The following is a 23751-nucleotide window of genomic DNA, read 5'->3' as shown; positions in this document are numbered from 1 at the left end:
CCAAATATTACTGTCACCGTACTTTGAATTTTTAAAACTTACTGTTATACTTATGTTTTTAGTTAAATATAACTGTGGTTAAGTAGGATTGTGATACTAATTTTTACAATAATAAAATTAATTCTATAAATATTTTAATAAAAAGAGGTCAAGTTACATTACAATAGCAATCAGTAGTTAAATTGGTGTTGCACTCAAATTCTAGTTAAATATTCCAAATAGAATTAATTCTTATTATTTGTTATCACTATATAAACTCAACAACGGTTGATTTTTTGCCTACCACAAAATATACAAATTATAATTATAAAGATGCAAATATTTGTGAAAAATTTGAATGGGAAGACCATGACTCTGGAAGTTGAAAGTGATGATACAATTGATGAGGTTATGGTGAAGATTGAAGCTAAACAAGGAATTCGAGCCGATCAACATCTTCGATTGTTTTTCGCCGGAAAGCTACTTAGGGACGATGGTATGATAACCATAGGTGACTACAATATTGAAAAGGACTCTACCCTTCAACTTTCTTACCGTTTAAAATCTTGCAAACGTTGTCATACATAGATTGTTTTCAGATTTGTGCTTTTATTAATTCCAATCAAATTTTATTATTCTATCAATTATTTGTATGTGACTTGAATTGTTGTCTGATTTGAATAAATTTATTTCAACTTAGTTAGATATTTCCGTTCAACTGATTGGTTAATTTTTTTTTCAAAGACTAAAATTTCTATTAATAATAACGAAAATTATATGAACGGTTTCTCAACTGATTGGTTATTTGCACCTCCTGTTTATTAGCCCGGGCTTCTTTTGACAGAGACGATTCAATTCTATTTTCTTTCAAGTTTGAAAAAGTAAACGGCGTCGTTGGCTTTTCATTTAATAAAGAAAAAGTGCTAAAGGGCCTTTATATGTTTCAATTAATATAAAAGAAAGGGATATTCCTATTAAATAGCACAATCTTTAGTGTTTTTTGCGATTTAAGCCACTACTACAAATTGTCTCAATTGTTAGCACAAGCTTTTCAATTTTTTTAATTATTAGCCCATGTCCCAATTCCGGCATCTGAAATCCCACGTGGCTCGCTGGATTGCCTCGTCAGCGCCAACGTGGCCTCTTTGTGTGACGTCGTTTTGGATTATTCCTACCTAATAACACGAACTACCATTTTCTCTCAAATATTAGCACAACCTTTTAAATATTTTTGAATTTTAGCCTAAAATCTGTTTTCAGCTATTGGAATCTAATGTGCACATTTAAGATAACTAGTGTCGTTTCATGTGTTTCACACTTGGCTCGCAGTGTGACTCGTCAAATTATTAAATATTATTTAAAATAATAGTTAATTAGGAATAGTTTATCTTATATAATACTTTGGATGATTAATTTAATAGTTTAACATTTTTAATTGATAATAAAATTTTATAATTATATATAAAGAATTTAAATAAAAAAATCAAATAATAATTAAAATATTAATTTATTGAAAGTAGTTTACCTTATTTAGAATTTTAGATGATTTACATATAATTAAAATAGTAATTGTTAAATATTTATAATAGTTTATTTTAATTAGTATTCTAAACAATTATTTTAATATAGTAGTTTAATTTAATTAGTACTCTAAATTAGTAATTTATTTTAGTTAGTACTCCTTTTCTAATAATTATCTCAATAGTTTTTAATTAATAATTATAATTTATAAAGTGAAGAGGATAATAACGTAAATGTGCATGTACCCACCCCCACCCCCACCCCAACCCGTGGTTTCATATATAGTACTAGCGTTTCGCCACGTGTTACAAATGTGAGCGACACTTACATGATCCGTTATTTAAATTTTAAATTAATTAAAATATTAAATATAATATTTTATTTATAAATAAATTATTATAATTATTTTTATTTAAATAGAAACTATACCACGTTTGTGATATTAATTAATAAGACCCGTTATATATAATATTAATTTATTATTATCACATGCTATGCACATGAGCGACATTTATATGTCTCGTTATATGTATTAATGTTAATTAAGATATTTACATGACTCGTTATTTAACTTTAAAATTAATCAAAATATCAAATATAATACTTTGTCTTTAAATAAATTATTTTCATTTACAATTAAAATTAATTAAAATATCAAAATATAATATTTATTTCTAAATAGTAATTGTTTGCATGAGAGCGACATTTATATAACCCGTTAAATATATTTATATCAATTAAACTAATTTGTTGCACTTATATGACCCATTATTAAGATGAAGTAGATGCTATTAACACAACTACTAATTTATTGTACTTATATGGCTTGACAGTTGATAACATGCATAGCATTCAGAAGCTTTGATTAACAGTTGATAGCATATATAACATTCTGTAATAGTTGATAGTAACATAACATACATATTATTTAGAGTTTGTGAATTTATGATTGTGATTTTAGGGTTATAAATTTATGACTGTGACGTAGGATTAGTTGTGATTTCAATAGCCGAAAACAGATTTTAGGCTAAAATTTAAAAATATTTGGAAGGTTGTGCTAATATTTGAGACAAAATGGTAGTTCGTGTTATTTGGTAGGAATAATCCAAAACGACGTCGCATAAAGAAGCCACGCTGGCGCTGACGAGGCAATCCGGCGAGCCACGTGAGATTTCAGATGTCGGAATTGAAACCTGTGCTAATAATTAAAAAGATTGGAAAGTTTGGGCTAACAATTGAGACAATTTATAGTAGTGGCTTAAATCGCAAAAAACGCTAAAGGTGGTGCTATTTAATAGGAATACCCCTAAAAGAAACGGGGCTGCAAAAAAATGTTAGAACAGTCTTGTCCTTTTCACAATTCTATAGTACTCCCTCCATTTTTTTAGTTGTCCATTTAGCCAAAATTATACATATTAAAAAAATAGGGTTTTTATCTTAAATTATGGGAGTAAATATTCAAATAATCCTACTATATAGTAAATGTTTTTGTAAGTTGAATCATAGAGTCATTTATTAGGGGAGGGATATATTTGGAAGATAATAGCTAATGTTATTTTGAATTTCTAAAAAGACAACTATTGATGGAAAAATATATTTGCCTAAAGTGACAACTAAAAAAAATGGAGTAATATTTTAAAGTTTTATTGAACTTTTAAATCTAATTGATCAAACTTTTTCACTATTATCTAGCTAATTTTTTCGATTTTTTTAATCTAAATATTTATAATTCTGTTCTTTTTAAAATTCAATTAAAGTCTTCAATCAAAAATTAGTGATTTTATATTTTTTCTAATCAAACCATCTCTAGTTTTGAATAAATTTTATTCTTATAATTATTTTCCAAATACTTATGTTTGACAAAGTATTTACACCATTTTGCCCCATCTTTCCCTTATTTCCTACGCTACCTAATAAGCTAACTTAGGTAACTATATTTAGTGATTATAGTAAACTGAATCATTGTTCAAATAGTATTTGAAAGTTTTGCTAAAATTTTGGCGTTTCACTTTTTAAATTTAGACCTTTACATTTTTTTATTAATTCCAACCAAATTTGAGATAATACGTGTATCTAAAAGGAGATTCACGACTGTTAATAAAGTGGAAGTCACCAAATTTTGAAGGGTCAATATCGATTTACACACAATTGCTCGATATAGAGTTTCTCAACTATATTTTGTAAACAAATAAGAACCAATTTAAATCGATCGCATAAAAGACTCGTACATTTGTTTTTCTAAATATTGTCAAGCATATTGGCCCATTCCAAATTTTGTAACAAAAATGTATTCATATTACTTGTAAACAATTATCGAAATCGAATAGCCAAATTAATGGATAAAATAGCATAGAAGATAGAGAATCAGTGGCATAACTAAAGAGGATTTGAGCAGGCCTGAGTCTAGCCTGCCATCAAATTTTTTTTTTCAGTAGAAAAAAGTAGATTTTATTATGAAGGCATAGTTCAACGAAAATTAAGTGCAGATTGTCAGAAGATTATGCATGGATTAAATGATGGCTTAATTGCTCTAAAAATCACCAACTTTCGCGTGTTTTTGGTATTTGACACGAACTTTTAATTTTGACATATAAGTACACGAACTATCAATTTTTTGCATATATAACACGGACACCGTTTTTGACATAAAACGACACCGTTTTGACTTAAAACGGAAACGTTTTATACCTAAAACGACACCGTTTTTCACCTAAAACGGAAACTTGGTCATATATGCAAAAAATTGATAGTTCGTATATTTATATGCCAAAATTAAAAATTCATGTCAAATACTAAAAACACGCGAAAGTAGGTGATTTTTTTATGCATTTAAGCCTTAAATGATTATAGATAGATAAATCTGAACTGAAATGAAATCTTGATTCAACCACTAATGTATACTATAAATCCGCAAAAAAATGTGTGGCCGTCTTTTTATTTTAAGCTCGCGTATTTACGCTGAATTAAATAATTACTTGATTCAATTAGTAATTTAATAAAAACAATTAATAAAAAAATGTCAAAACAAAAATTCGTAACATTTTTTATTTTTATTTTTATATATAATATAATTTTAATTTAATCAAATTTAAAAGTAACATGAATTGATTTGACAATTACTAATAGTTTTAAATTAAATTAATTGTACCAAAAGTAATTTTATAATACAAAATAAATTTAAACTCATAAAAATTCAGAATTTTATGGATATTCATGAATTCTTATAAATTATAATCATATTTTTAAATTTAATAAATATTAAAATAAAATATTAAAAATAAAAATATTTATGAGAGTAACTTGCACAAAACAATTTTTATAAGAAACTAAAATTAAATAAATAGTATAAATGAATTGAAAAATCATAAATATAATTTATTAATAAAAAATTATTATAAAAAAATTAAATAATGATTTATATAATTTAGAACACATAATTTTTTTATTGAAATATCTATAAAAAAGTAAGATTAATAAAAATTCTATGGTAATAATTTATATTAGAATAAACATGTAGTTTATTTCAACTAGACTCATGAGAATACATGAGAGGTATATAGGTACTTTATTAAAGGTTAATTTCATATAAAATCACTATCTTTACATATTTTTTCATAATATCATATAAATTTACTACCTTCTTGTTTTTTTTTTTAAATATATCAACGATGTGAAAATTCAGTGTATTTTTACTAACTCGACAACTAGGTTCCATGAAAAAAGAAGAGAAATGTGTTTTTTATTTATTTTAATTAGGACATTGATCATATTAGGGTATTTATTTGGGAGGAAAAAGACACAGAATTTTTACATCGGTGATAGATTTACAAAAAAATTGAAAGGTGGTAAATTTATATGACACCTTTGAAAGGACGTTAAAATGAAAAAATGTGAAACATTGCTCAAAGTATTTAATTTTATTAATTCATTCTTGTGAGAACTAAAGGAAATAGAGCATAATATGTTTCAAAGGGAAAAAATACAGACTTATTTTATCTATCTATAACATATATAAAAGTGTATTAACGGGGGGAACACTTTCATATATGGACAAAAATATCCTCTTCATAACTTATAAATTTTAAGTATTAGAAATTTTTTCTAATCCTAATCAATCACTAACACTTTCATAGCTATAAAAATTCTCTACACATTCTATAATTGTTTCCTTCTCCTAATCCTAATCAACTATATAGAAATCTTTCATAATCCTAATCAACTATTTAGAAGTCTTTTATAATCCTAATAAAATATCTAATATTGTAATCTATAAGTAGCATCGACTCTTTCTATATATATTTGCATATCTATATAATTGATTTAATTTTAATTTTTTTAATCATGCATTTAAATAATATCAAATATCACTTACGATAAATATAAAAGAGAAAACCACATGCATCAATTTTAAATATAAAATATACAATATCGTAATTTATAAGTAACATCGAATCTTTCTATGTGTATTTGCTAATCTATATTATTGATTTAATTTTAAATTTTTTAATTCTACATTTAAAAAATATCAATCACGATAAATATAAAAAGAGAAAACCACATGCAACAATTTCAAATATAAATCAAGATAAATATAAAATTAAAAAATCATGCTCAACAATCTCAAATATAAATTATAAATTTTAAAAATTTGTATATATGACTTATCATAAAAAAAAATCATATTTATTATTAAAACAATTATACAAATAATATATTATATATAAATAAAGAGTATAATTTTGAATGAATAGTAACAACATACATAGCTTAAATTTAGGGGATTGTGAGAAATAGGTCTAAGAAAATCATATACAACTACTACATTTTATGTTTTTCCGTCTTTATATGGTCATATACATTAATTTATGTATATTATTGATTTACTTTTTTGTTTTTTTAATTATATATTTAAATAATATCAAATGTAAATGACAATAAATAAACCACATACAACAATTTTAAATACAAATCACGATAATATGTAATTAATAAATTATGTTCAATAATTTTAAATATAAATCATGATAAATAAAAAATTTATAAACCACGTGCAGCGCACGTGTGAAAAAAAACTAGTCTAATAAAAAAGTGTAAATATATACTCTTTATATCCCAATCTAATTCATTAATTTCCTTTTTGAATCCCATTATAATTGAGAATTCTTATTTATAGAAAAATTTTGTATTAATTATTTCTGCCCTTTTCAATTAATTTCATTTTTTTAGGGGACTGGGCATTTAATATATAACATGAAAATATAAAATATAAAATTACTGATTTTTTTAAACAATATATAAAAAGAATCTGTTTATTAGATTAGTATAGACGAGGGAATTTAATTTTAGATTAATATTTAGTTTGATAACGGTAAACTCCATTCTGTACTCTCCATGCAAAATGTAACAATATTGGCTTTTATTTTTTGCAAATTAACTTATCAATCTTATGATTTCACATCTGATATATACAACAATGTGGCTTCTACATTTACTTGATTATTTTACAAAGTAAACATTAGTTTCTCCACTTACTAACATAGTTACTTTGATTCAATTTTAGTAGATAAAAATAAAATAGCCATAGAAAAACCTACAACATAAATTAGCTTCTATAGTTTTTTTTAGGCCTAATGTCTTAAAAAACCCCGACCTTTTAGCCCCTTTTCAATCATACCCCGGCGTTGAAAATTTGTCAATTTTACCCTATTTTGCATTTTTGTGTTTCAATTGTACCCTGAAAAATTAAATTAACGTCTTTTGCGTTTGGAAATTTGTTTAAAACATTTTCCATGTCTCGCATATATTGATTTTATATTTTTAAAATTTATTTAAATTTAGTTAAATTAATTAAGAATTTAAATTAATGTTAATTTGATTATGATTTTTAGTTAGTTTTTAAAAATAAAGGACTTATTTGTATTTTTTTGAATAAAAAAGAATTTAATTTCATGTTTAGACTTAATTAATTGAATGATTTCATCATTTAAGTAAAAAAATTATCAAAAATTAAAATATTGGGGTACAATTGAAAACGGAAAATTCAAAAGTGGGTAAAATTGACAAATTTTCAACGTCGGGGTGGAATTGAAAAAAAAATTAAAGGTGAGGGGTTTTTAAGTGATTAGGCCTTTTTTTTATAAAATGAACATTATTTTTTTTCCACTTATCTCATTATTATCATCTTCATTCGATAATAAATTGACAAAGTAGATAAAAAACAAAATGACTGTAAAAGAACATACAACATATATTTATCAAGATTTTTTTTATAACTAGTTTCGCATTACGTGCTACGCACGTGGCTCGTAATGTGACTCGTCAAATATTATAAATTCATTATAATTGTACCATTTTATTTTATTTTATTTATAATTAATATTAAATTAATTAGAATTTTTAATAAAAATAAATATAATTATATTATTATGATTTATTTGTAATTAATATGAATAAAATCTTTGTTGGATTAAGAAATATTGTATGAGTAGAATTAAATTTATTATCATTAATATTTTTTTGATAAAAAAAGTAGAATCATATTATTTTGCAATTCAACAAAAACTCTAACTAATTTAATATTAATTATAATAAATTAAAATTAATAATTCTAATTAACTCAATTTTAATGTTCTATTAAATTACAAATATTACGAATAAAAGAATGTTCAAATTATAAAATAAGTTGTTTATTTTTGATTTGTTAATGAATATTCCATCAGCTCAATATTGCTTGAGATAAATTCTAACCCCAATGCCAATGTATGTGCTTTCATTAAGTTGAAAAAACTCAATTAGCTGAATACGTCTATTTATAATCACATATTATATTACAAAGTAAATTAATTAGCTAATCATTAAAAAAAATAAGTTAAATATTTGTTTGTTTTACTGGAGTCGAACTATTGAATTCCTAGTCCAAATCAAATTCTTTGGCGGTTATTAAATTTTTTTTCATACCGAATTTATTCTTGTTTTGATTTTATAATAACCATAATTAAATAATTGACTTAATTTTATTAATAATATATTTAAAAATAATAAAATAGAAATTTAAATAATATTTTATTGACCAAATACAGTATTTTAATTTTGTAGTTCAATCAAACTAAAAGATAGGTATTCCTACTAATTTGGAAACAATTTAGTTATTTTTTACATACTAAATTAGTTAGCTACCTATTCTAATTAGAACTTTAATTACAATAGTGATTAATTAAATAACTAATTAGTTAATGACCATAAAACCTTTATTTAGTATTAAACTGAAAAGGATTATTTAGTAAATTTGCTTGTCCCCCCCCCCCTCCGTGCTTTTATATATAGTTCCCCCCCATCCGTGCTTTTATATATAGTATAGATAGATAGCAGTATCGCGATTCAAAAAAATTACTATATTTTTAATAAACAATAGAAGAATATGAAAGATTTTTCTATAACTAACTAAATACTTTATTTGAATATATAAATAGATGTAAATAAAATTAAAAGAACTAATGATGAAGGTTTTCATATTTACTTTAAAGTAAAGAAAATAACTCAATAAAAGCAAATGGTGTAACTTTTACAAACATTTAAATTGCATAAGGACAAAATTATGTTTATCACAACTTACCCAAAAAACAAAAGAAATTTATTTCTTAACACTTACCAACTTAATTTTGTACTTAAATTTAAGTATAACAGTGACAATGGAAATTAAGCATAACACAAAACTTTCTAACTGTGCACTTTTTAAGATCATGGAACAAAATTATAACCACATTTCAAAATTCTATAAATAATTTTTTTTACTTAAGATGAAAAAGTTGGATTATGAAGCATACTTTTCAATGAAATTGCGAGTTTATAAATTGTTTTATCCTATGTGCTAAACTGAGACAGCATCTAAAACACAGCTTCTAAAGACTGTTATCGAACCATAAATAAAAATGCACGGAAACCTTAAAGCTGCGTTTTTCCATTTCAAACGTTCCCGTATATGTTCTCGAATGCGAACTAACATTATAATCTTTGTGGTAAAATAAGAGATCAATTAAAAACAGTAAACATAAATAATATAGGTAAAACAAAAAGAAATTTTAGTATCAAACTAGCACAGGCTATATAAATTTCAATTCAATTTAATTGCAGTATACAACAAGAGCACAAATCAATCAAAAGCAACATTCACAATCAAAAGGGCAGAGTGGAGTACCTCCACCGTTGGAACTGTTAATACCCAATTCATCTTCTGCATAGATATTAAACCCATCCTCCGTTTTCTTTCGAGATTTAACAGGTGGGTCTGTAAATCTTCCTTCTCTATCTTCTCTAGTCTTCTTCTTTTTCGTTTTCTTTTCAGATGATTTTGACTTTTCATCGCCATTGCCATTCTTTTCAGGTTTCTTTCTCTTCTTTCCGGCAAAGATTTCATCAATCTCATTACTAGGTTTCTTTTTCTTCTTTGGTTTTTCCTTCTTTGGTTGTTTTGCAATAAAAGTCGCCTCTTCTACTTCTGTTGGCTTTGGCTCAACAGATTTCTTTTTCGGCATATTGAATCCACCTGAAAAAGTTTCTCTTATCAATTGATAATAAGTAGCACATTAAATTAATAGAGATTCACAGTTTGATCAATTTTGAGGCTAGTTCTACTGCACCAAAACTGGCATACGTTATAGAATATTGAAATTATACGAAATCTTAACCTAAAAAAATCAAAATCTAAGGCAATTCAGAATGCATTTAGAATTTTGAAAGCTAAATAGTTATTGATGATCTTCTTTTCCTTTTTATAAAAAATGAAGATACACCAACCTTCTTCCAAAGAGCAAAAAAGAGGATTTTTGCGAATTTTGGAGGCAAGTGATGAACAAACTGTGTGCTAGAGAAAGATAATTAAAAGATCTTCAGCTAACGGCATCGTTTGAAAGACTTATGGATTTTATTTATTAGTATATATAGTTTGAAGAGAATGTTGAAATGAATTAAGACAATTGTACTTTAGATAATTTTTTATTATTTTGACAAGATACCGACTTTAAGTAATTAATTATCAATATAAAAACTAAATAATGGTTAATATTCTCCACACTTTTTTCGTATAAGCATTCGAATTGAATTCAAGAACTAATGCTGAAATCAAATATAACTTATATGTTTATTATTATAACACTTTTTGTTTACATGTGATAAACTTCATGACTACTTAAATATGGCTACCATAATTTCTAGCTTAACAAATTGTTTCCCCCTTCAATTTCACATATTTGATGTAAATTTATATAATGAAGATAACATTAGCAAATATACAAAGAAAAAACTTCACTTGATCGGTTCCTCTATGAATCCCTCTTATAAAAAGATTATGCATTTACAGAGATAACTTCACTCATACGGCAATGGCAACTATAAACCACATCCATGAGGAATTTCCCAAAGAAAGAAACACCACCAAAATGCATGATATATACTGATACACTTTCGGTAACTTTCCTTATATGAAAAGCCAAGCAAGACAGGGCAATTTAGAATTAATACTTTCTAACTTTATAAAATAGAGTCCAATAAAAATAGACTCTATTTAAAATCCATGAGTAGAAGAACTATAAACTTGATATGATATGACCGTAAAATTCACATTCCAAACATTAAGAACCGTGGTGTATATCGTCCAACTATATACTTTCCAGTATATAGTTTGATAGACTGATAAACTTTCCGGTAACTTTCCTTACATAGAGCAACTATAAGCACAACAGTTTGATAACCTTTCTCACATGCTAATAAAAATCGAACTTGTAAATTAGCTTGTTGGTTTTGCAAATCACCAAAGCTTTTAATGTGCACCTTTATAGGCATCTGTGATGAATTCATGACAGGTTCCTATTGCTGTTCATTTTGATCATGGGACGTCTAAGCAGGAATTATTTGCAGCTCTCGACTTGGTAAGTGTCCTGCTTGTTTTTCATTAAAGGCATAAATGGTGGGTTAAACAGATGACATGGTGTATTCTACAGAATACTAACTTACGTTTGAGTTTAATTTTCTTAATCTAGGGATTTGATTCAGTGATGGTTGATGGTTCACATCTTCCTCTGAAGGATAATGTCTCGTTCACTAAATATATATCCTCCTTGGCCCACTCAAAAAATATTAATATGCTAGTTAAAGCAGAGCTAGGGAGGCTGTCAGGAACCGAACATTAAGAAGTGTGTCGTATATCGTCCAACTACAAATCTCATACTCCAGGTATTGAATCTCAGAAAGCCAGTCAAACAACGATCTATCAGTTCAAAAGAAAAACCGACCAAAATGCCGCCTTCTTACATTGCACAAATGAGAAACTAAACCATGAACTTTCACCTTTTTCTTCATAGCTATTCAATTAAATCATTTACGCCTCAGTTCCTCTCAGTTACGGTTAATGTCCTATTTTATACTATTTCTCTAATACTAATAATAACATTTCAATTCTGTACGGAATAAATCGCAAAAAACAAAACCCTAATTTCTCTAAATCAATTGAAACAACACAGAATCCTATAGTTTTTGATATAATTAAAAACAATAAATAATAAATTCAATTAGAAATAAAAACATACCAGGTAGTAGCAGTCACTGTATTGGAGGTTGAGCGCGGACCGGTGATATCACAGAAAGGAAGAAGAATCGCCGACGGTAGACGACGGCTAATGTGTGCAGCGGAGTATGAGTTGGTAGTGTTTAGGGCTTCGTTTGAATGAAGGAGGAGAACTCAAGTATAAAACTAAGGAAAAAAGTATATTTTGGATCCCTGTAATTATCCACTTTTTGAAATGGAATCCCTATAGTTTTGTTTATTAATATTAGATTTTTATTCTTCTAGTTTTATAGGTTTAAACTTTTAAGTCTCTTCATCACAGAAATAAAATGTAAATACTTTCACGCACCATTTTGAAATAATTTGTTCTTTGAGATAATTTTTTTATTATATTAAAATTTAGTCTATATTTTTATTTTTATTAATATCAAATTTCAAAATTGATATTTTTTGTATAAATTAATACTGTTAATATTTTTTATAGACTTATTTGCCTATTAAATCACAACTTTTTAATTTTATAACGATTTAAGCATATTTTTTTAAAACGTTAACTTGCACATCCCAACCTTTTGCGCTTTTGCATTGTGCAGCCTATTGTCGTTTTTCACCAAATATAATGCTACAGAATGCGTACAAAAACGGCGCCGTTTTATATAAAACGACATCAAAAAACGAAAATATGCCACACAATGGAAAAAAATTGAAAGGTTGGAATGTGTAATATAATACTTTAAAAAAACATGATTAAATCGCTATAAAAGTGAAACAATGTGTAATATAATATTTTTAAAAATATGATTAAATCGCTATAGAAGTGAAACGCTGGACAAATAACTTTTTTTTTTCCATATGGTGGAGGAACTACTCTTTGTAAAATAAAAAGTAGTAAAAGAATTGAATGTTAGATGATAAAAACAGAGATATCCAGTTCTAACAAGTGCAATTATGCCTAAAACTAATACGATGCTTATGTAATTTTTTCTTGAAACAATTTTTAAACTTATTAAAGGTTGTACAACTCCTGTGAGTTTAGAACTACTGCAAGCCCTCATTAAGTATTAAATTTTTTAACACATTGTAGTTTTCTTCAACTCCCTCTTAATAAGGAGTTTCGATTATATAAAACGTAAAAATTAAATAAATAACAGCGATTTTTATTTTAAAAGATAAATTTCAGACCTAAATTCAGGGTAACAGTAATTAACCCTTAATAATACTAAGCACTAATCATCTAGCTTCTTATATTATGTCTGTATATAGCATTTTATTTTATCAAGTACTATGTTCTTTTCAACATCTATGAAATTTAAATTCAAACTCTAAAATATATAGCACATAAAATATATGTCCAAGAACTGTATATTTACATTTTATTCCTCTACATTAAATAAACTTCCATCCCTTAACAATTCTGCATTACAGTCAAATATTAATTATTATTGCATTTACAAACGCATCTGAGACTGCACCTAAAACACAGCTTTACACAGACACACCCACTACCATGTACAACTGTGTATTATCAAGACTCCCATAATCTTAACCTTAATCACATAAGCACATCCATCACATCTTATCAACCAAATTTACATACCATGCCCCATGTACCGCAACCGATATGCCGGCTGCAACCACTACAACTTCAGCAGTTTCCACCACCCTTTCGGTCAGCATCACCGCCCCAACTTGCCGCAGAGCAGTCTCCACTAGTTTCTTTCCTCTAGGCCCGCTGCCGCCTAACACAACTCCTCTTGCAGCCAAATATACAGCCTTGGAGACCTTTTCAAAAACAGGGTCTCCGGCCTGCAAGCTCTTAGCTAACATCCTACCCATCACTAACTTCCTCGATTGCAGTTTCTCGACGTTAACTGGTTTGTCACCATTTTGCAAGGATAGACTAATAATTTCCACTATTTCTTCAATTCCAACATCGTTTGAACGGTCCAAGCCGTCCAGCAATTGTTGCGTCAACTTTGATAATAGGCTTTCCATGTCTGCTGCGCTGCTAGCCATTGTTTGCTCCATCAAGAGGGTTTGCCGACAAACAAGAAGGCTGCCATTAAGTTAAGAATGTTAACATCATCATCTCTTAGATAATATGAATTAAGACGATTTTTAGTCAGAAATAAATTTTTCAAAATAACTTACCTGGTAGCTGTTACTATAATCTTTTGCATTTCAGCCTGGGTAGCCCTCAACCGAGGCAGGTTAAGCATATATGTTTCAGGTAGAGCTTCTTGTGTCAAACCAGAAACCCCACTTACTAACTTCAGCAGTCCAAGCCTCACCATCAGATCAATCTTTTCACCATTACATTCTGGTTCTGGCTTTCCAATATCCACATCAGTAGAATTTGAAGCGGAGGAAGAGGCAATTCCACTTCCATTTGTTCTGAGCATGCCCCTTCCACCAGTCCTGAGAATGGTGGAAGGAAGAAACGTCTGAGATGATTTCCCATGGTCACTATGGCTCATCAAAGCCGAGAGACAATTAACATGCTCTTGCCATTCCTGATCTTTGTCATTCCTGACAGATGAAAGCCACCTATTGGTTAATGGTAGAGATGTATAGGCATCAGCATGAGATCCATATCGATTGGCGAAAGCTTTTCTGAGGTAATCTAGTCCAGCAGGTCCCTTCAACAGAGGCTCCATCAGTTTGATACGCACTTTACTTATCTCTTGCTTCAAAGCCTAAGAGATGGGTAAATAAAAATATTTAGCACTTTGAAATGAATATAGAGCTCAGCTGTAATAAGTGTTTTGGGTATAGACAGTCAGGCAAAAACAGACAACAATAATTGAACAGGACTGAATATGCTAAAGAGTAGATATATTTAAAATATTTATAAAATTCTGCGATCCTTTTCATACCTGAATCTGCTCTAGTACAAATCGCAGACCCTTGATCATCGCGACGGCATGTGAACCCTGCGACTCATCTTGGGTTTGACATGTCTTAGCCAGCTCTTTCAATAATGACTGATGTGCAGCTATCAGCTCATCCTCATGGGCTGGGGAAGAGAGCTTCCTCAGGGTACCTAATGCATAATCTAGAATCTTTTCAAGATAACCAATGTCTAGGTTACCCGATTTTAGCACCTGAGGGAAAAACCGACCAAGATTAGATGTATACTATGTGTAATTTCAAGAAACTGAAAATAGTGGAAAGGCCAAATACTCATGGAAAACCGACCAAAATTAGATTTATACTATATTTTACTTCCTCGAGAAACTCAAAATAGTAGAAATGCCAATACCTGAGAGAGAATGTCGAAGTCAATAGATTCAGCAATCTCTTGTTTCCAGCTTTCTGGAGCCATTTCACAAATTCCATCTCTAACCTCCCTCACAAGTGCAATAACCCTATCGTAGCTGGGTTCATCCTGCTTGATGGACTCCATGATTCCATCCCAAAAAGCCTCTTCCATAGTCTTTCTTATCTTTGCCTGTAAGGAATAGAGCTATTCAAACTTCCAGTAATTCAGAGCCATGACAACATCATCAGCCATTTTCTCATTTCAGTGAAAGGCTAAATTTTGAGTGTGTAAATACAAATAAGCCTAAAATAGTAGCACTTATGTAAGGAAATTTTTTAGTAATTAAATAATATTATAATTACGAGAGTGTACCGACCTTGATGCCGTCTTCTTCATCATAATTGAATCTATCAGCAAAGCTATGGCGCCGCTCATGAAGAAATTCATTTACAATCAATTCATTCTCTGTTATCAATCTTCCAGCAGGGCCCATCTGAGTATCAAGATGGCTGCTATCAGTTGCAGAAGAACTAACTTCTTCATTTGCCAAAGCAACATCTTTAAATAAGGAGCGCACTACACGGCTTGACCTCTCAGTACCCTCAATCATATCATCTCTGTCACCAGGACTATCAACAGGAGGAGCAGCAGGAGAACTAGATGCACTATGAGAGAGGATGTGTGTTACTGGTGACCCTGTTGGACTTCCATTTTTTTGTGCGTGGAAGTATTTGGATCGTGTTTCTGCAAGAGCACATTCCATGCGCTCAATCCCAGCACCTCCACTTAAGTGATGTATCTTTTCCCTCAAAAGCTTTTGGTCCTCTGTAACCTGCAACAAATGTGTTCAAAGATCCATATATTAATGGAAAATAACATACATAAAAAAAAAGGTTTCATTTAACGCACTTCCCTAGATTCTTAAATGGTAATTTCTATCAAAATATGCAATACCTGGCTCTGAATGGCTTTCAAATCATGACTAAGTGCCTCACTTTCCCCTTCTGGTGTCAGCTTGCATTTTTGAATCATAGAAAGCTCAAGTGTGCAAGCGGCTCTCACCAAGTCTCCTTCCAATGACTGAGCATCCTTCACCTTCCACACTGCAAAGCAGTTCAAGTAGGTGCACCATGCTCTATCAAAAGCTACTTGCTGAGATTTGAAGGTATAGCGTTTTGGTGACAAAGAGTCGGATTCCTCATCCGAACTATGTAGAGGGCCATCTAGTATAATCCTCATCAGCAATTCAAACTGTTGAATAAAATCTTCAGCAGACTTTGCCAGAGCGATCTCATGCTCTCCTTGATCACTGAAAACAGCATCTGGATGCCCCAAAATCATGTAGGCACAAAGGACTATTCTCACTGGATACCTCATCAACTTAACTGGACTTCTGGATGTCTCCCTGGAAGAACCTACTTTTTTTGTCTCTCTACTCCTTAAAGAAGTCCTAGGACTGTTCCTTTTCTTGGGGGTGGCTACTCTTTTCAAAAGATGATCAATGTTGTCCAACTTGGCTGGTTGATTGCTACCAACTATCCTGGAAACTCTAAAGCGGCTCTCAAGTCGATCAAGTAGAGCTTTTACAGTCTGTAACGTAGTAGCAGATTCAATAAGACGGGCAAGATGCTCAAACGGCATTGATTTTACAGAACTTTCATTTATTTTCAGGGCTTCATAGTCCTTTGCCAAGTCTAATGTAGTTCTGCTCGACTTAATGAACTGCCTCCAGCATCTAAAACAAGGATAAGACCAGGAAAAAAATTTCAGGATAAAACTGTACATAGTTGAATACTAATACAGTAAGTTACACAACATGAAATTATTCTAAAATCATGAATTTGGAAAAAGTCTTGTCAGCATAGTTCACAATGCAATATGCAAAATTGCTATTTCAGAAGTTCCTTTAAAATGAGCTAAACCATACGTGAGATAGACATTCGACATAGCTTATGACTTGCATTAATGCAAGATTGATAAAGCTTCAGGAAACAGTAAATGCAGATAATATACCTTGCTAATTTTCTGGAAAGGAGATCAGCTTGCTTCTGCATTTGATTCCAATTCACTCGAACAGAATTACGTTGCCTTCCTCTCTGCCTCAGATACTCTGCTCTTTGTCTCTTTGCCTAATTATTAAACACAATTCCCAAAATGAGTATCAAAAGATGTTACCAGTTGTCACATAAAGAAAAAAATTAGAAAGAAACAAGTTTACCCTTTGCAGACGATTTTCCAACTGATCTCTCATTCTCCGTCTCTCTATCTCACGATGGTGAGAGACCGAGTTAGCCACTCGCCTGACTTGCTGCAACCTAGAGCATGCCCTCTTCTTTTCTTCTTCCAATAATCCCAATCTCTTTCTCTCAGCAGCAGCGCGTTTTTGATGCATCGCAGTACGTACACACTCCTTGTACTTGCTTTCGCGTGCCATTCGCCTCAACAATGATTGGGATCTCCTCTCCTTTAGGCTAGCTCTTCTTTGTCTTTTTGCCTTTAAGATAAGCATTCTATTCGCCTCTGCTTGCTGAACCCGCAATTCTACCTTTGTACCAAGCCTCTCCCTTTCTCTCTTATATCGCATTTCTACCCCAGTTTTTGCAGCCTGGCGCAACTCATCCAACTTAGACAGGCGCTTCTGGGCATTTTCCAGAATGCTCAACCTGTCATAAAGTAAAATTAAAATTCTAGAATAATATAACATAAGAGAAATGTAAAATTCATAATTATGTTGTTAAAACTCGAACCCAAACCAAATATTTAGTTAAAGTTCAACACTGCTACACATAACAGCAACTATCCAATCTGATCATTGATAAATTGTAAGAATAACTTCAACATCAACAAGGTGAAGAAAAAGTCACAATCCAAAATGCTTTTACAGCTGCAAATATTTAAACTACAATTTGATCAAATTAATGAATCTAGATTGTGTGCCTACATTATAAGCAGGTAATGATAATTAATAATCACAAAGATAAAAGAAAAACTTATAGCAATGGTGAAACTATAGGAAATTTAAAGAACATATCATAACAGAATAAACAACATCATTACCATTGGCAAATTCAGACAATTATTATTAAACCAATATAATTTAAATACAGCATCATTACCATGGCCTACAAATGATGCTATGGTGGGGGGACACATCATAATCACTTAGATAATCTTTTGCAAAGCCAACAAGGACACTTTCTCAAATTACAAAACTAATTTAATTAACAATAATACTAATTTTAACCCAATATAATTTTATATCCATGAGGGGAAAAAAGTCCACCATAAAAAATAACTTGAAAAAAACAAAAGTTCAAACCTCTTCTGCTCTGCAGCATGAAGCTTGGCTTCAAGACGTTGACCAAGGTCTTCCTCATGGGATGAAGAAGACCTTGAGGGGCTTCTAGGCTTTGGCCTTGCTTTGCTTGACAGGGTCTCATAGAATTGCTGCACTCACAACACAAAATAAACAGCTTCAGACATAATTTCAAATAAATTAACATCACTAATCCAAATTAATTTTGCTACAAGTTATAGTCTTTTGAAATTAAAATTAAAAAAAAAGTAAAGATTACAAAAGAACACATGACAAAGCCAAACTTCTTACCTAACACAAAGAATATTTTCCTAACTTCCAAAAAAAAAAAAAAATTAAAATCCAAGTAAAAACAAGAAGTAAATTAAAAGAAAAGTTTTTTTAGTTTCTTTAAAAATGATTTTGTAAAATAATTTGATAGATAAATTCTTTCTCAACCAAACTCAATTAAATTTATTAAATTCAAGAAACCAAGGAAAAAATTTAAGTGAAGAACATCAATATTTTTTTTTGTCAATCACAAATCATACTAAAAAATTCTTAAGTAATTAATTAAAAAATAGTTAATTATAATCTATAATTTAAAAACAAACCTGTCTACGAAGATCGGCAAGTCTAAGTTTAGCTTCGATATCTTCAACAGTACACGGACTCTTATTATTAGCCTCTTCAGCCAGTCTTTTTCGTATCCGTCTCGGTACTCTTGCTGTTGCTGGAGTATTAAACGACATCGGTTCATCACTCAATAAAAATTCCATCGCTACCGCCGACTCCACTCCTATATTCTCCGGCGACACCGGTGATGACTCCAAACCTTCCGTAGCCATAAAAATTAATAATAATACTAAATTTATGATCAGATAACCGAAATTTGAAAGAGAAACTATACAGAAGAGAGAATTTTTTTGTGAAATTGAATTTGAAAACTGAAATAAAAGTTTGGTTGTTGAATTATATAGAGAAGGGAAAGGTTGCGTCGACTCCTTTTGCTTTTTATTGCTGCTTCTTGTTATTGAAGGAAATCAGTATCGGTTACGGATTGGGTTTGGGTTTGGGTTTGGGTTCGGTTTGGGTTAGGTGTTTTATTTGTGTGTTTTGAATGAGAAAGGCGTGTTTGTGTGCGAAAAGGGGCGTTGTTTATCCGGTTATTTGACACGTCAGTATTTCAAACGGTAGGAAATTAATTGGGTTTGGCTATTACTTGCTACTTTGTATTTGTTTTATTTGGACCCAAAAGTAAGTAGGCCTTGGCCTACCTCATTTGACTATATTACCCTTCATTTTTTTCTATTTTATTTTTGCATTTTTTATCATATTTCATGAACTTTTGAGAAAAAAATCATGTACTATATTTAATAAATACTATGTTAATCAAATTCTCTTGAAAGGATAATTTACATATAATATTGCGGAACTTGGATTTTTTTTTTCAATACACAAGGTCGAAATTAGAAATTCTATTACGAGGTGACTAATTTGTATAAAATAAAATTTGAAAACGCTAATTATATAAAAATTAAAATTAAGTGACCATATTTAGAAAAACTAGAAGGGATAAGTTTGTAAAAATATAAAATTTGTGAGGCGATCTGTACCTCAGTCATCTGCCCTGTTAATATGGAGTAAATTTTATTTATTTTTGATTTTTCAACTGTACGGACTTAATCTTTTTCAAATTCCAATTTTACTATAAATTTTATTTTTCAGAAAAAAAGAGTTAAACCGATAGCAACTCGGAATTGAAGCTATTTCATATTTTACATAGTTTCACACTTAAAAAATTAATTGTTTGAATTAATTTTTCCTTACATTAAAATTTAACTACATTACATTTTTTTCGTCAAAAAAAGGCGTTTGCTAGTATGTGAATGGATTCAGCCAAATTGTTCTAGCTGATTAGGTCTAATTTTATTTAAGGTATATAGGTAATTGCACATTCTAGAATGGTGGCGAATTACATTTTTATTTCCAATGTATTATTGCATGATTTTGACACATCATGTCTTAAAAATATGATTAACACAATGTTAAAAGAATATTTAAAACTAATTAATAATATCAACTTATTGTCATCGTGTCCAATTTTGATTCAATTGTTATTTTGCATTTTAATGATTTTTAAGTGGCATTTAAAGGTTTGCTTTAATAGTCTACTCCTCTAGTGCATGAAATTGGGGCTGGACCTCTAACTTCTCCGGACATTGTTTTACCTCTTTAAAATATATAAGGTTAAATGTAAATTTATACACCAACTTTGATCTAATTTGCAATCATAATATAAACTTTTAAATTTTGCAATGTTGGTAAATTTTTTTGTATTGTTGACAAATCGATACACCTGTTTTACAGGACAATTTTACTGAGTTGAAGAATACGTATACTGACATAATGAATTTCAGTATTTACCACGTAATTTGGCAAATTTGCAAATGAAATCACAAACTTCAGTAATTTGCAATTACGACACTAACTTTAAAATTTTGGCAAAAACAGGCATCAACTTTTACTTTTTGACAAATCAAAACATCGTTTATTTTTTAACTTCTCAGCCTATGTGGCAATTTCGACTTCCAACTCAACAAAATTGTCCCGGAATATAATCGTGTATTTGCAAAGTTCATTATCGACATTGCCAAATTTAAAAATTTATATTGTACTTACAAATTAGGTCAAAGTTGGTGTATAAATTTACATTTAACCCATATATATATAATAGCATTAATTAATTTTTGTTAATTTTCATTAACAATTAATATAGAATAAATCTATTTTTACTAAAAAAAAACATTTCTAAGTGATTCATCTTATTGGCCTATTTATGATTTTGCATCTTATTTTTTAAGAAAAATATAGTAACGCATCCAAGATGAATTTAGTCTCAAAAGATCTAACTGTCTATTTATTTTTGTGTAATAGGTGATCATTTGAATAAATTAAAAATACTGTATATAATTTTTGTTTTGCTGAATCGATGATCCAAAAAAAAAATAGTTTTTTCCATAAAAAAAAGTATTATTTTTTTTACCCATGATTTTGATTTAACTCGGTGATTTCCATCATGTTCTAACACTTTTAGGGATGGCAATGGGGCGGAGTGGAGACGGGGAAGCCATCCCCATCCCCATTCCCGCGTCTATGGGGAATTCCCATCCCCGTCCCCATTTAATTAATGGGAATAAAATCATCCCCATCCCCATGGATTCCCCATCCCCATGGTGATTCCCGTTCCCCGTACAATTAAATATAATTTATAAATAATTTTATTATTTTCATAAAATATTTGAAAAAACAATCATTATAGAAAATACTATTACCTTTTATAATATTATATATTTATAACTAAATAGAAACTAATAAAAAAATTATGTTAAATTATTTAAAATTATAAATAACATACTAAAACTTATAATACAATATAAATATACATAAATATAAATCGGATCCCCATGGAGACGGGGATGGGGATCCCCATGGGGTGGGGACTATACTCCCCGTCCCCTCCCCATCTCCGTGGTTGGGGAATGATTTTCCCCCATCCCCATACCCATGGGGGTAATTGGTGGGGATTCCCCCCACATTAGAAGCGGGTCCCCACGGGAAACGAGAAATCCCCTCCCCATTGTCATCCCTAAACACTTTTTAAATAACAGTCTACTACAATAATTATTAAAATCGTTGTGATATATTACTACCTTATAGTAATGTCCAACTGTTTCTTTCTTTTTCCAATTTGAGTAAAGATTTTTCTTTATCGTTCTTCCTTTTAGTACTTATGCCATACACATCTTTAGGTTTTTGTATTTTCAAAATTTAACTTAATTTTTGTTTTTATTAATCCCTATCCTTGATTTATTTATTAAACTTTTAGACTTTTTTAGATGAAAAAGTGTAGTACACACGTAATAAATCGAGCATAACCTAACTCGATACATGGATAAAATAGACCATATCATTAAATTTAGAGAGGAAAAATAAAGATTTGCAACTTGCAAGTATAAGAGTTTATTAAATATATTTTTTTAAAAAAATAGACTGGATAAATAAAAATCTAAAAATATATTTTCTTACATTTGACATGCTTTTTTTTAACTACTTAACATCAATTGAACCACATACTCGCAATTTCCGTCTATAAAACATCCACCGCATAAAGAACGAATAGTACAAATACCTAATCTATAATAAATTTTGAAAGGGATTATGTGAATAAAAAAACTAAAAATGGGTTTTTAAAAGAGTTAAGCGTTTCAATAATACACAAGTCGGAAAGGAATATATATTATTTTCAACAATAATCCTTATCCATAAATCCATAAAATGCTTAATTAATTATGAGTAAGAAATGCTTAGTTTCTAATATGTAGATTCTCAAAGAATGCTTAATTTCTGATATCTAGATTCTCAAAGAACGCTTTTAAATTCAAAAGTATATAAAAAAGCAATTCATGTTATTTAATTATGAAAATCTAGTTTACGCAAATGGCCAAGTCATGGTGGCCAACATGGATTAGTCATGCTTGATATCCACCTTAATCATTGCCCATCAACAATGTTTTCAAAAGCAAAAATCCAATAAAATATAAATATAAAAACAAGAAATCAAATGAAAAAGTCTCATACATGAAATAATTCCACTCTTTATCTTCATTTCAATTAAAAAAAATTAAATTTCAATATGTTTTATAATTATAATATTAATTTTTTAACATTTTTAAATTTAAAACACAAATTATTGATTTTTATACTTGAACACACCTAATAAATTCTTTAATAAAAATATTAATATCGATGCCGAAACAACGAGATGATAATATAGTTTGTCATTTATAGTGTTCAAGTTATATTAATAATATTTGTATTTGAAATTATTAAAGCTATATCATTCAGATTATAATTTAGAGAAAATAACAAGAAAAGCCATAAATCGCAATTCTTTTTCACCATATACCATTTTAGCTAAAGTTATTTCTTTGTTACCGTTATTATAACAATTAATATCACAAAACCCATTTAGTTTTCAGCTAATACCATCTTGTAGAAGCTGACACCTGTTCAACTCTTTTCTCTCTTTTACTTCTCTTTTGCAGCAATTTCTTCCTATGAAGCCGCCGCCTA

General features: G+C 29.3%; 2 protein-coding genes across 3 annotated transcripts; both read right to left on the bottom strand.

Annotated features, from left to right (window-relative positions):
- Nucleotides 1–9532: 9532 nt before the first annotated feature.
- LOC126659558 (uncharacterized protein C6G9.01c) lies at nucleotides 9533–12233 on the bottom strand. 2 transcript variants are annotated; one of them, XM_050352857.2, is made up of 2 exons: nucleotides 12081–12233; nucleotides 9533–10042 (listed from the first exon to the last, which is right to left on the bottom strand). In XM_050352857.2, the coding sequence occupies exon 2, from the start codon at nucleotides 10029–10031 to the stop codon at nucleotides 9654–9656; it is 378 nt and encodes a 125-aa protein (XP_050208814.1). In that variant the 5' UTR covers nucleotides 10032–10042; nucleotides 12081–12233; the 3' UTR covers nucleotides 9533–9653. The 2 variants fall into 2 exon arrangements, with proteins under 2 accessions (XP_050208814.1, XP_050208815.1); XM_050352858.2 differs by lacking the exon at nucleotides 12081–12233 and adding an exon at nucleotides 11326–11415.
- Nucleotides 12234–13366: 1133 nt separating this feature from the next.
- LOC126660190 (uncharacterized) lies at nucleotides 13367–19705 on the bottom strand. Its single transcript, XM_050353539.2, has 10 exons — nucleotides 19230–19705; nucleotides 18640–18767; nucleotides 17539–17983; nucleotides 17334–17449; nucleotides 16275–17055; nucleotides 15697–16152; nucleotides 15321–15509; nucleotides 14935–15162; nucleotides 14210–14754; nucleotides 13367–14114 (listed from the first exon to the last, which is right to left on the bottom strand). The coding sequence occupies exons 1-10, from the start codon at nucleotides 19461–19463 to the stop codon at nucleotides 13628–13630; spliced, it is 3609 nt and encodes a 1202-aa protein (XP_050209496.1). The 5' UTR covers nucleotides 19464–19705; the 3' UTR covers nucleotides 13367–13627.
- Nucleotides 19706–23751: the final 4046 nt, after the last annotated feature.

Source organism: Mercurialis annua, linkage group LG8 (genome assembly GCF_937616625.2).
Source record: "Mercurialis annua linkage group LG8, ddMerAnnu1.2, whole genome shotgun sequence".
Lineage (NCBI taxonomy): Eukaryota > Viridiplantae > Streptophyta > Magnoliopsida > Malpighiales > Euphorbiaceae > Mercurialis > Mercurialis annua.
This window is presented reverse-complemented; position numbering and strand designations above follow the sequence as displayed.